Source organism: Aspergillus ibericus (assembly GCF_003184845.1).
Source record: "Aspergillus ibericus CBS 121593 unplaced genomic scaffold BO80scaffold_13, whole genome shotgun sequence".
In the NCBI taxonomy this organism is placed as follows: domain Eukaryota; kingdom Fungi; phylum Ascomycota; class Eurotiomycetes; order Eurotiales; family Aspergillaceae; genus Aspergillus; species Aspergillus ibericus.
Window position 1 is genome coordinate 674734 of NW_020292111.1, and position 12509 is coordinate 687242.

General features: G+C 52.8%; 4 protein-coding genes across 4 annotated transcripts; 2 read left to right on the plus strand and 2 right to left on the minus strand.

Annotated features, from left to right (window-relative positions):
* Positions 1 to 95: 95 nt before the first annotated feature.
* BO80DRAFT_352252 (uncharacterized protein) lies at positions 96 to 4420 on the minus strand (the record flags this gene model as incomplete). The annotated part of the gene is made up of 7 exons (XM_025715615.1): positions 96 to 1036; positions 1074 to 1260; positions 1317 to 1675; positions 1741 to 1851; positions 1904 to 3301; positions 3357 to 3651; positions 3722 to 4420. 7 exons carry the CDS (start codon positions 4418 to 4420, stop codon positions 96 to 98), a joined length of 3990 nt encoding a protein of 1329 aa, XP_025576857.1.
* A 211-nt stretch (positions 4421 to 4631) lies between these two features.
* On the plus strand, positions 4632 to 6427 carry BO80DRAFT_37126 (mannitol 1-phosphate dehydrogenase). The gene is made up of 3 exons (XM_025716480.1): positions 4632 to 4806; positions 4861 to 5778; positions 5832 to 6427. The coding sequence occupies exons 2-3, from the start codon at positions 4897 to 4899 to the stop codon at positions 6282 to 6284; spliced, it is 1335 nt and encodes a 444-aa protein (XP_025576858.1). The 5' UTR covers positions 4632 to 4806; positions 4861 to 4896; the 3' UTR covers positions 6285 to 6427.
* A 142-nt stretch (positions 6428 to 6569) lies between these two features.
* Positions 6570 to 8876, minus strand: BO80DRAFT_443836 (uncharacterized protein; the record flags this gene model as incomplete). Its single annotated transcript, XM_025721389.1, has 1 exon — positions 6570 to 8876. The coding sequence occupies one exon, from the start codon at positions 8874 to 8876 to the stop codon at positions 6570 to 6572; it is 2307 nt and encodes a 768-aa protein (XP_025576859.1).
* A 279-nt stretch (positions 8877 to 9155) lies between these two features.
* Positions 9156 to 11413, plus strand: BO80DRAFT_37152 (MFS general substrate transporter). The gene is made up of 5 exons (XM_025716486.1): positions 9156 to 9557; positions 9631 to 9714; positions 9782 to 10253; positions 10314 to 10756; positions 10809 to 11413. Exons 1-5 carry the CDS (start codon positions 9405 to 9407, stop codon positions 11166 to 11168), a joined length of 1512 nt encoding a protein of 503 aa, XP_025576860.1. The 5' UTR covers positions 9156 to 9404; the 3' UTR covers positions 11169 to 11413.
* The last annotated feature ends 1096 nt before the right edge of the window (positions 11414 to 12509 follow it).

Here is a 12509-nt window from a genome sequence, read left to right on the forward strand (position 1 = left end):
CCGTACTAGTCAGAGTGACACTGACAACCGAAAGTATATGATGTATTATATAAATCTAATCTGCTATTTACAAAGATCCATTCTGTGTGGGTAACTTAATGTGAGTGTCTGCGTAATGTCGAGTTGTCTGCGCCATGAGATTTGACGCTGGAGTATATGAGCGGACCATCGGTGGATGACAAGGCGGTGGATGGTCTCGGTGAAAAGGAACCGTACTTGCACGATGGCCGCAATGGCATGCCGTAGTCCTCTCCATCTCGGCCGGAAGATGGGTCTCCCCACCCCCCACCCCCAGATGTCTTGATGATAACACGATCCCCTTTGCACGCCTCGATCGTACTCCTTGGACCAAGATCGATGACTTGATCTTCTTCTCCGTCGGTAGTGGCTTTCTTAACGAACAAGTTGACGCCTGCTTGGCCGTTTTTGCCACCCTGGAGACCATGCTGAATCGGGTGTTGGCGATCTGACAGAAGCTTCACCAAGACTGGCTCTCGAAACTCGATGTCTCTAATGCATCCATCTCCTCCGTGGAACTTGCCCTTCCCACCACTGCCATACCGGAGGCTGAACTCTCGGACAAGACAAGGGTACCGTCGCTCCAAGAGCTCACAGTCAGTGACCCGTGTCTGCGTCATGCCTGCTTGCATGACATCCATCCCATGGGACTCAGATCCAGCCCTGGTGCCACCTGCAATGGTCTCATGGTAGCCATAGCCCGGGATACACGTGCCATCAGAGCTTAGGCGGCTGCTAGCGCTCAGCGACAAACTGTGGACACGTCCCGGGCTCGTCACGCAAGTGTCAAAGCAGTGCAATATCAAATCAATAACGCGCTGGGATGAGACACAGCTCTCGTCAGGCCTTAGAGGGGGCACAGGCTGTGGTGGTAGAATGACGTTGATGGCGTTAAGAAACCCCTGATTCATGGTGATGTCTTTCCCGATCGAACGGTGCAACGCGTACATTATGGCCGAGTAGGCCACAGCCGGAGGAAGATCAGTCCTACCTTTAATGGAATATAGAGTCAGCGGCTCTGCGCAGGAGGGTAGGAGAAGTCAACGGAGACATACCAGTTCCAGTGAAATCAAAGTCGGCTGTTCCCGTGTGACCGTTGATGGTGATTGCCAGACAAATTGGGATACCGTCATTGATAAAGTCATTTGTGATCAGCAGTCTGCCATCATGCGTGACATGCAAGTCTCTCAACAGATGGCGAGCCGTGGCCTCGGCGCTTGACTCCATGGCTTTCACATATGACTGCACCCTTTAGTCAGATGGTGTCAACCACAAATGATTATTCGATTTCGACTTACCATCACTGTTTTCACGTCGTGTTCCTCTAGGATCTTCCTCAGCAAATTCTTGCCTTTCTGGTTTGCACCAATCAAGGCATGAATGTTTGCCAGGTGGTCAGCCAGCTTGGGTGAATCATTGCGCCCAGGTAACTCTGTGAGCTGCAATAAAATATTTTTCCGGATATTCTCTTCATCAATGACGCCGTCGCGCACCAAAATGACTGGTGTAGTCTCTCTGTCTTCCTGCCGAAGCTCCCTCAGGTCTGGTGTTGACAACCCAGCAAAGACACCTGTCGAAGTGCAATAATATACAATATGTCCATTGTGGAAGACAGGGGTTATCACGGTGATTTCTATAAGATGAGTGTCCCCACGGACTTTTGCCCACCGGTCAACCCTGGATACACAAAAGAAAGGAAAGTATCATTGGTGTAGGGCTTACCAGATTGCCTAAGCACAAGGACATCTCCGTCCCGGAGTTTGTGCTTCCAGACCTCACGTTGTGACGGCATGGCACATTGAATGGTGCTCGGAAGAGAAGGGTTCTGGGGCACTAAAGAACATTATGAGAAACAACAGCTGGGCTAACAAGTAGGGAGTCTTACCACTGGCGATCAGTCTTCGATCCTGAGAAAGTATAGCACATGAGAAATGCAAGCGTTCATTCAGCTTGAGATTGACGCATGCCATTTGCAATGATCGGTCCATCTGTGTGGCTATAGACATGAACCGTTGGCCAAAGACTGGCACTTGCAGAGGATCAACAGCAGCCACTGCCTGACTGTCTGGGGTCCAACTTGAAGAAACGATATCAATCACCACGTGATTATCTAGGATCGTTGCTTGCGCATTTGGGGTCACCACAATGGTTTGAGTGTTATCAATGACCAAAGCTGGCCCTTTGATATGATCGGCGGTCGTTAGGCTTTCAAGACGATAGATTGGGGTAAGCTGCCAACCGAGCCCTTCAAAATAGACATCCTTGCGCATCATCATTGTATCCTGTGATGGGGCCCTGACATTTTTCAGACAGGCAAGCTGTTGAGCTGGTGACAAGCTACCAGTGCTTTTCTTCCGTCCGACTGCACGCAATCGAACATTGTCAACAACCACCGTTCGTGGTACTGTGAAACCATATTCCTGTCGATGTCTCTCTGCGAACATTTCTGCAAAGCCCCAACCATCTTGTGGCTTAGGGATCATCAACACAGTATCAGATCCTTCGTAATGCATTTGAAGATAAAGGTCAATCTCAATCTCGTCATGATCCTCAATCCCTCGATCGCGTAGTTCTGATTCCGCATTACCTCGCAATGATGTCGCGATGCTTTGGACTCGAGGAATGATATCCGGGTGGAAAACGCATTCAAGCGGTTCTTGGAGATCCGAAACTTGGTCGGCGAAGGCCATGCCGTACGCAGATAGTATGGAGCTGTGACGGTGCAAAATGACTCGACTCATTCCCAAAGAGGATGCAATGAAGCAAGCATGCTGACCACCAGCACCGCCAAATGCAACGAGGTCATGGTGTTTAGTCTCAGAGGCCCGTGCTTCGGCCAGCGAGCGAATAGGGCGACACACAACATCATTTGCAGCTCGCAAGAACTCCAGTGCTACCTCCTCTGGAGTGGAGTTACTCCTGCCTGGCTCAGTACTGTCATTGATCTTCGAACAAAGCTCGGCGAACATCCTTCTGGTGGTTGTTAAATCAAGTGCTTCATTCCCACTTGGTCCAAATACCTTGGGGAAGCATTCTGGGACCAAACGGCCCAAGAGAAGGTTTGCATCAGTGACTGTTAGGGGGCCCCCTTTTCGATAACAAGCTGGTCCAGGATATGCGCCGGCACTGCTTGGTCCGATTTCAAAGGACTTCTCTGACCAGAATAGTTGAGAGCTTCCGCCCGCTGGGACGCTGGTGATCTTCAGCTGGGGCCTTCCTAGGGTGACCCCGCCAGCTACCGTCTCCGAGACGTGCTCGTATTGTCCGGCGAATCGTGAAATCTCTAGTCCAATATCAGCAGGGGAATACTTTCGGTGCCTGTGGGACTATTTGCTCACTCGTTGATGTGCCACCCATGTCAAAGCCAATGAGTGGCCTGCCAGACGACTGGTCATAACAGGTCGAGGCATATCCCAATACACCACCCGCAGGACCGGACAAGATAGCCTTGTTTCCCTCCAAATTGCCGATGTTGACCACTCCTCCGTCGTTCTGCATGAAATCGCATCGTGGAAAGAATGAACCGCCCAGTTGACTAGTGAAGGTCTTCCTAGAGTACTCGATATGTTTCCAAATGAGAGGTGTCAGGTACGCATCCACGGTAGCCGATTGACCGCGTGCTACCATTCCTATCTATTATGTGTCAGTCCTATTTCAGGGAGCAACTGGCTCAACCTCTGGACGGCAAGGATAGCTGACTTACCTTTGGCTGCATAAGGGAGCTGATTGTCACACTGAAACCCATGCTCCGAGCAATATCTGCCACCATCAACTCGTGGTCCGGATAGGCGTAGCTGTGCATGAAGCAGATGCTGATACTTGTGATTCCATCGTCAAGGAGTGGCTCTAGCTGCTGTCGGACGATACCAAGGTACGGCTTTCGCAGAACCCGTACAGCTTGCTTCGAGACGCCTGTATTGAGTTTTGAATCAAAGTCAACATCGGCCACCATCCTTTCGGGGCCCTCGGGGACGTCTTCCAGAACGACTCGCTCGTCTACCTCAATCACCTTTTCATACAACACCAGTGGCATCGAACCTGTCAACCCGAATATGTCCAGTGATGCACGGTTACCTATCAAGAGTAGATCACGAAATCCCTTGGTGATCACCAACGCAGACCGTTCACCTTTTCGCTCCAACAGGGCATTGGTCGCCACTGTTGTCCCAATGCGGATATTCTTGACTATACTCAGGTCAAGTGGCTGTCTCCGTGGGATCTGGCTCTCGGTCGCGATCTCGAGGACACGACGAATGCCCTCCGTCGGTGCATCATCGTAATTCTGCGGATCGACGGAAAGCAACTTCAGAGCGATGTCCTCTGATATGCCGGGGATGGTTGCGTGGATATCAGTGAAGGTGCCACCGCTGTCGATGGAGATCCCGATGCCTGAGAGAGTCATTTTGATGAGACTGTCTCTGCCCGGATGCTTCTAACTCAGCTCCTGATGAAGCTTCAACTCCTGGGGACATTGTCCCTTTAACGCTATGTACTACTGTGTATATCATTCTATGAGACGTCCGGTGCTCATACCTCCCAGTCCGATGCCAGGGTTACAACCGGGATTACCTGGTTAGGGCTGAATGTACCACGCTTTGTACTGCGGCATACATGCAACCGATAACCATATGTTGGTAGGTGGTGCGGCTTGCATGTAGCCGAAAATGGGCAGGGTGCGAGCTACGATACTGCGGCTTACATGTATCCGACCAAAATCATCGATCCGATGAAAATAGACGGAACTCCCCCCTGCTGAGCGGCAAGGATCGGCTCCGTGATACTACTGCTGTACGATTCAATGGTTATCTCTCCTACCTTCGTTTTTTAATTAACCACGCATAGGGTCGCTTTCACTACGCAATAATTGGCCAATACCTCATGGCGCAGGCAACAGACATAACGACCGGGAAAGCAGGATCAGGTACCATGCACGTTGCTATCGTCGGAGCTGGTATAGGAGGACTGGCTCTAGCGATCGGACTGTCTAATCGGGATGTTTCTTACACCTTGTACGAGTCGGCCGCGCAATTTAGTGCAGTCGGGGCCGGCGTTGGCCTAGGACCCAACGCGCTACGTGCGATGGAGTTGATAGACAGCAGATTTCGACAAAAGTACAATCAAATCTCTTCGGGAAACCTGACACCGAACAAGGAGCATATAGCGATGGAAGTGCTCTACGCCGAAGATGGGTTTGGTGAAAGACGCGGCTGGCAACCCGCACCATTTGGGGCCGAATGTTACACCCGAACTAGTGCCCATCGGCGCGATCTTCTAGAAATTATGACCAGCCTGATCCCGCGAGAGCGCGTACAATTCGGCAAACGGGTCAAGGAAGTCAAACAGACGGATGAGCATAGCAAGGTCATCATTACCTTTGACGACGGCGAGACTGCGGAGGCTGATGCGGTTGTTGGATGTGATGGCGTGAAGGGACCGACGAGGAAAGCCGTCCTAGGAAGCCTCTATCCAGAGCATGTGCAAGCTATCTATAGTGGCAAGTATGTTTACAGAGCGATCGTTCCAATGAAAGATGCCCAGGAGCTACTCGGCGACCACGCCGGGGATGCGAAAGCATTCGTCGGCCACGGCCTCAATATCATGACCTTCCCAATTTCCCGCGGCACCGAGCTTAATGTGGTTGCGATCAAGTTGGTGGATAAACCCTGGACACATCCACAGTGGACCAAAGAGGTCACTAGGGAAGAGATGGTGGCCGACATGGGTGATGGAATTGATCGGCGCATTGTCAAATTATTGGATGTATGCTTTAGGCCCCTACTGCCTTGCCTAGAACAGCTAATAAGCCTTGATAGTGGGCCAGGCCGGTGCAATGGTCTCTATGGCACCACCCTAACACGCCGATTTATTACAACGGACAAATCTGCCTACTCGGCGACTGTGCCCACGGAACTACGCCTCATCAAGCGGCGGGTGCGGGGCAATGTCTAGAGGATGCGCTTATAATGTCTCACCTTTTGGGGCTCGCGACGAATCGTACCGAAATTACCAGGGCGTTCCAGATTTATGACGGGATCCGGCGACCTCGAGCACAAGCAATTGTTACGACCAGCCACGAGGCCGGAAAACTCTATACCTTCACTCATCCCCAAATGGGCACGGACTTGGGCAAGATCGTCGCCAATCTCAATGAGCGCTTTCTGTGGATCTGGGAGCATGACCTGAACGCGGACGTCGAGCTGGCTCGTCAACGATTCTTGTTTGGGGAGCAGAACGCTGAAGGTGCACCGGGGCAGTCGAGATTATGACTACATGGTCCCCACTTTTAATGATCTTTGGGCTGTTCTTAGTTCCTCATTTGAATTCACATGCTATTCAAACCCAAAAAGCCAAAAACTGAACCAAAACAAGAAAACATCATACACGATTCGGAATAAACACAAACGTGAAACTGACTAGTCTGAATTACGCAAGCACTGACTGTGATTTCCAGGAACTTAGTATTGCTTTGAATGGTTTGCAGTGTGAGAAAAGGAGCACTTACGCGTCATTTACTGGCAATAGCCACCATGGCTTCCACAACCCGTCCCCGGTCACAGATTACAGTTCATCGAGGTATTAAGGGCCTCCGTCCCCAGTAACATGGACCCGATGGAATCCCAGGAGAAGAACCCGTTATCGTCGGTCAGAGGCGGCATGCCCAGGACGGGGTTATTGTGGCTGTCGCTAGCAAATACCATGGTCGTACCCATCGGGGACACAATATGCTCCGTGCCCGGGTCCAGCCCCATTGTCATGCCAGGGTAGGGCCCATGCATCTCTCTCATCGGCGGAGCCATCTGGGAAACATTGTGCTCCGTGCCGGGTCCACCCATGCTTGTAAAGGGAGGATTCATGGCTTTCATCGACGAACCAAGTGGGACCAGGGCAGTGGATGGGCCCGTGCCCGGCATGCTATCACTTTCGTGAGGGCAAGGGGCCTGCTGGGAGGGGCTTAGTCTCTCATGGACCAGCAGGTCAATGTCGCGAATCGCCCCGGTCCAGCGAATCATGGTGTCGGGCACCATGGGATTGGCACAGTGGCGAATGAGCATGTCCGCGCAGTTGCGCAGCAGGGACAGAGAACGGTTAGTGGCGGACTCCTCCCTCTGCGGCCGCGCGTGGTCGCACAGGATGCTCAGCGTCAATACCAGCGTCGAGGAGTATACGTAATAGACGTCCCACCAGGTTACAGCGTTGAACTTTCCAATCGTGTCCAGCTGCAACAGCAGCTCGCAGCTCTTCCGCCCCGACTCCCCACAGATCTTGGCTGTTGCCTGGATCTCTCGTTCGTTGGGGTCGCCGGCTGACCCTTGGGAGTAGGCCGCCAGCTGTTGCAACAAGGCGTAGCGAGTGAGCAAGCAGACGATATAATGATACTGGATGTGCAGCAGGAGTACGGGCCGCTTGAAGCCGTCCGGCAAGGTACTAAAGATGCTGAGCGACAGATGCTGCGGTAGGGCACTCTGCCAGCGAGTCAGATCCCGCAGCAACCCCGCCGCGGGCGAGAGAAGCCCAGTGAGGGCTGGCTCATTGGTGGCCGTTGGCAGTACGCGGCATACCAGACCTAGGATGGAGGTCAGCCGCGTCGACCAGACGGTATAGTCTGGGGGCCAATTCGACGAGCCGATCCCCAGGATCCTCTCATGGGGCGAGGTGGTGGAACACATTGAGCCATCGATGGCGCTAGGCCGGTCATGAGAGGAGACCTGTATCTGCTCGAAGCTATAGAGGGTCCACCAGAGGGATTTTCTAATCTCCTTAGCCAGGCGCGGACCGTCGCAGATGATTTCATCCCGATGGAGTCCGATGGCCACCGCAATCCGGGCCGCAGCTCCGGTCAGGGTCCAGCATGCATCACGATGGTTTGTGTTATGGAGATGCAACGCGGCCAGCATCAGGGTCTGGACCGAAAGCATGTTGTTGGTGAAGATTATGGTGGGCAGCCACGACTCCAGGATGGTCCACCATTTCTGCTGCTGGGTCTCGGTCGTCCCCAGGGGGTTGATCCGCCGACTCAGGAGCAAGACACACAACAACGCACACACCCACGCCCCATCGACGGACCCCGGAATGTACCGCCATCTATCATATGTTTCCAGGAAGGAGGCCTCATGCAGGACAGGGAAGTCGATGTTGACATAGTCGAAATACGCCCGGATAAGGCCATCAATTACGGAGCGATCAAGCAAGGGGGTGGGGTAGTGGACGACGGCACTGTCACTGATATCAGTTTCCGAGGGCCTGGCAACTTCTCGGACCTCTGATTCGGTGAGGATCTCGCTAACGGATGGTCTCAAAGTCTCTCCGGTGGGATTGCGACCGAAGAGGAACATTTGACACCTTCGCTCCTGGCGATGGAGGCCTAGGAGGGAGCGGAGCTTCATTTGGAAGAAATAGGAGCTGGCCGGGCCGATGTACTGGTCCTGACCCTGCATATCTTGTACCAGCTCTTCATTCTGCTGCTCCACGCGTGGGGTCCCGCTGGACTGCTTCAGCTCGAGCGGACAGTTCTGATACGTGTCATCCCCCATGTCAGGGAGTTCCACGCCCAACGACCGCCCGAGCTCTCGCATGCTGTCGAGCGAGGACAGGTCCGCATCGGGAAGAACCTTCTTGAGCAGGGCCTCGAGCAGTGTGATGCGATACCGCACGAGGTCGGTGCTGCCATAGAGCCTTTGTTTGCGAGGCTTCGTGGTGGTACAGTCATAGTCGTGGCGCTCGCAATGCTGACAGCGGTCCTCGCCAGGTACCCGATGGCATTTTTGCTTTCTGGACTTGCACCTGTCACAGCTGTGCTCCGTGCGCTTCCGATGCTCCAGTGGAACTCGACGATCAGGTTTTTTGGTTGTTGCATTCATGACTGTTGGGTGATCATCCGGGGTGATCATCCGGGAGGCCCGAACTGAGGAGGAGAAGGGGAGTTGCGGGATGCATGCAACCGGGGTGTCCGGAAGGATGGATTATAAATTCTCGGAGGTTGGTGACCATCGTTCGACTTGACAGGGGTGTCAGGAACGGTGTAGGCTACGTAGGCCACCAAAGTCGAAGATTTATGCAACCAGGGCTCTAGCGCGCGAGCCGGCCCCAGATAGCGCCGCCGCGAGATAAGGCGAGACGATCAGGAGCACAACGGCCAGCGGGCTACATGCACCCCGTCGCTTGCATGTCCCCGCGACGGCAAAATTCGTGCAACCCCAGGATACATACAAAACATCCGGTGCAGACTCTGCCCCCCCTTGAAGCATCGCGGTTTTCTTGCACCCGCCAGGACTGAGGATTGAGACCGTACTTCCGTAGAGAAGAGGATTTATATTCGAACCTTTTTCTTCCTCTCCCTGTCTCCCTCTCCTGGAGTGAATTCGTAAGGCCACTGACGCGGTGCAAACATGGTAGACGTAAAGGAGGTCCAATCCGTGGAGGTTCTCCAGACAAAGTCAATGTCGTCGGGTGGTGACCGGGAGGCCAATTACCGAGTCAAGACGACCGCGCAAGGCATCCCCCTGGTCCCTCAACCCAGTGATGATCCAGAAGACCCGTTGGTGCGTGTCTTCTTTTTCTTCTTCTTCAAACTACTCAGCTATGGTCTTCTGACGGTAATGTGGTTGCCTGCAGAATTGGAGCGCATTCACCAAGCATGCCGCTCTGGTGGTTCTCGCATTCGAATCGTTTCTAGTCAAGTTCGGGGCCACTCTCATCGTATGTTTACTGCTAACCTATCCGATTCGTCGTCGCATCTGTCCCCTCTAATAGCATTCTCACCTAGGCCCCCGATGCACTGGAGCTGGCCGAACAATTCAAGGTCCCCGTGACCACCGCCACATACATCGGATCCGTACCTTCTGTCCTGAATGCCATCACATCCTTCTTCTGGATCCCGTTGAGCCATAGAATTGGCCGACGGCCCGTACTTCTCATTGGCAATCTCATCGCCTTGGTCAGCGCGATCGGAGTGGCTCGGTCCCAGACATATGCGCAAGCTCTCGGCTGTCGCATGGTCATGAATGTAGGTGGCAGCGTCGGGCTGTCCATCGGACCGGCTGCCATTTCCGACATGTTCTTCCTGCACGAAAAGGGATCGCGGATGGGCGTAAATAGCTTCCTGCTGGTCATTAGTCCGTACGTGGGTGGTGTTGCCGGTGGCTCCATTGCCTATAACAAACATCTAGGATGGCGATGGTCGATGTACATCGCCGCCATCCTCTATGCTACCCAATTCGTCGCTCAGTTCTTCCTTGGTGAGTTTCATCCCGGTTCATCGCCTTGTCGACTCATCCTAATCTCGTCCTCCTCTCCAGTCCCCGAAACCATCTATACCCGAGACGAGAATGCCACCGCCGGTTCTCAACCTCCCAAACAGCCCTCCTACCTCTCTCGTCTGGGGTTCCGCAAGCCGGTGGTTCCCAAGAACGAGAGCTGGGGGCAGACCTTCCGCAAACCATACAAGATGTTCGCCTATCCGGCCGTGGTCCTTCCGTCGTTCTGGTTTAGCGTCGCCAACATGACCGAAGTGGGCAACACCGCAGGCTTCGCCCTCAACTTTGGCAGTAAGAGCCATTGGCATTTCAACTTGGCCCAAGTCGGCTTCTGCTACTTCTCTGGTGTCATCGGTGCCGGGATTGGCGAGATCTTCGGGGGACCACTGTGTGATCTGGCCGCCAAGTACTCCTTGCGGCGAGGCTACAAGTGGAAGCCAGAACGGTTACTCCATCTCTCATGGACAGGTCTGATCACAGTCTCGGTGAGCCAATTCGTTACCAAGGATGACCCATCACCATTACTAACCCGCTTAGGCCGGTCTCCTCCTATATGGCCTCGAACTGGAATACGGCGACAGCTGGGCCTCAGCCCTCACCGGAATTGGCCTCTTCACCTTCGGACAGGAAATCCTCGTCACTGTTCTCCTGACCTACATGACAGAGTGCTACCCGGAAGATGCAGCCGAGGTGACCATTGTGTTTCAATTTTTCTTTGCCATTCAGACCTTCCATCCCCCTTTCTACCTTCCCGAGTGGATCAAAGAACGCGGTGGGGCCAAGGTCCCGTACATCGTCTTCGCGGCGCTTCCCGTGGTCTTGTATCCCGTGTGTATCTGGCTGTTCACCTGGAAGGGCGAGCAGATCCGGAAGAGGGGACCATGTTTCAAGCTCTAGTTGCATCAGGCACGACTTATGAATCTTCCATCTTTCCATCTTGCATTTGCACTTGCATCGTCATCATCATCATCATCATCATCATCATCATCATCATCATCATCATCATCATCATCATCATCATCATCATCATCATCATCATCAGCATTGCCCGGTCAGGTCAGGTCCAGGTCCGCATAGGTCAGGTTAGCATACGGTCCAACGAGAAAACAAAGGGGCGCTATTCTCTGTCATTCACCCAATACAACTAGCATTATTATCCCAATTACGATTCCATTGGCATTACTTATCTACCTAGTTTCCCCTTCCCACCTTGGCGCACAGTAATCCCTAAATCATGATTTGTGGACCGGACCGAAGCGAGCGAGCCCTGGAAACCCTCTAGCGTCAGCCACATCCCCGGCAGCCTCCACCTTTCTACTACCTAGTGACCGGTGACCCTGTTAATCTCCCGACTTCCGAGTACGCTACAGAAGAAATTTCCTGACACATGAATATACCACATTGGTCATTGGATAGATATCGTTGTCTCTCCGGAAGACACTTCCGATGGGGCAGAATTACTGGCAGTTTGTGTATATCATACCGCCAGGGTCCCCGGTCTCGGATATATATTATATATTTGTGTGGGGATTGGTCAGCCTCAACACGGTCGAAAATGACATCCCCGAATGTAATTTAAAATGATTACGGGTCTGCAGGCAGTAGCACTGGACAGCAATGTAGTATTCTGTCTGGATTCTGCAAGAAGGAGGAATCCATACTTCTACTCCTCGGACTACCTGAAGGTACAACAATCCTAAATACAAAGGGAGTTAACTCTTCGTGCACATTGGTAGCTAGACATTATGACTACTTACAAAACCACTCATCTAAGCATCATCCAATTCCTTATTTCAATACATCGACCTCTACTCCGTATTTATCCCTAGACCCTACATATACATCTTCAACCCACCGACCGTATCTACACCATTGGGCCCCGATCGACAACAGAATAAGGTTGGTATTTATGCTCGGGATCTCGGGTATGAACTATGGAGAGTCGAGACAAACATGATCGTACGACTACGGAGTAAGCAGTAAATCAAAGCTGGGCCGCGCGTGGCGGGATAGACTTCATCCGGCGATCGGATCGGCACGCGCATGATAGTGGAGTCGGAGCGGGCTTTGCAGGTCATTAGGGGAAGCTTGCTTTTACGACAGGTGTTGGGGTGGACTTGGAGGTATATATTTCTTATAAGGATGGGGGGGGGGGTACGGTGTGTGTTGATTGAGATGGGTAATTCTTTGGTTGGTATTGTTCTTCTCTTGACTAAGTACTAGGTATGGATTGGGGGG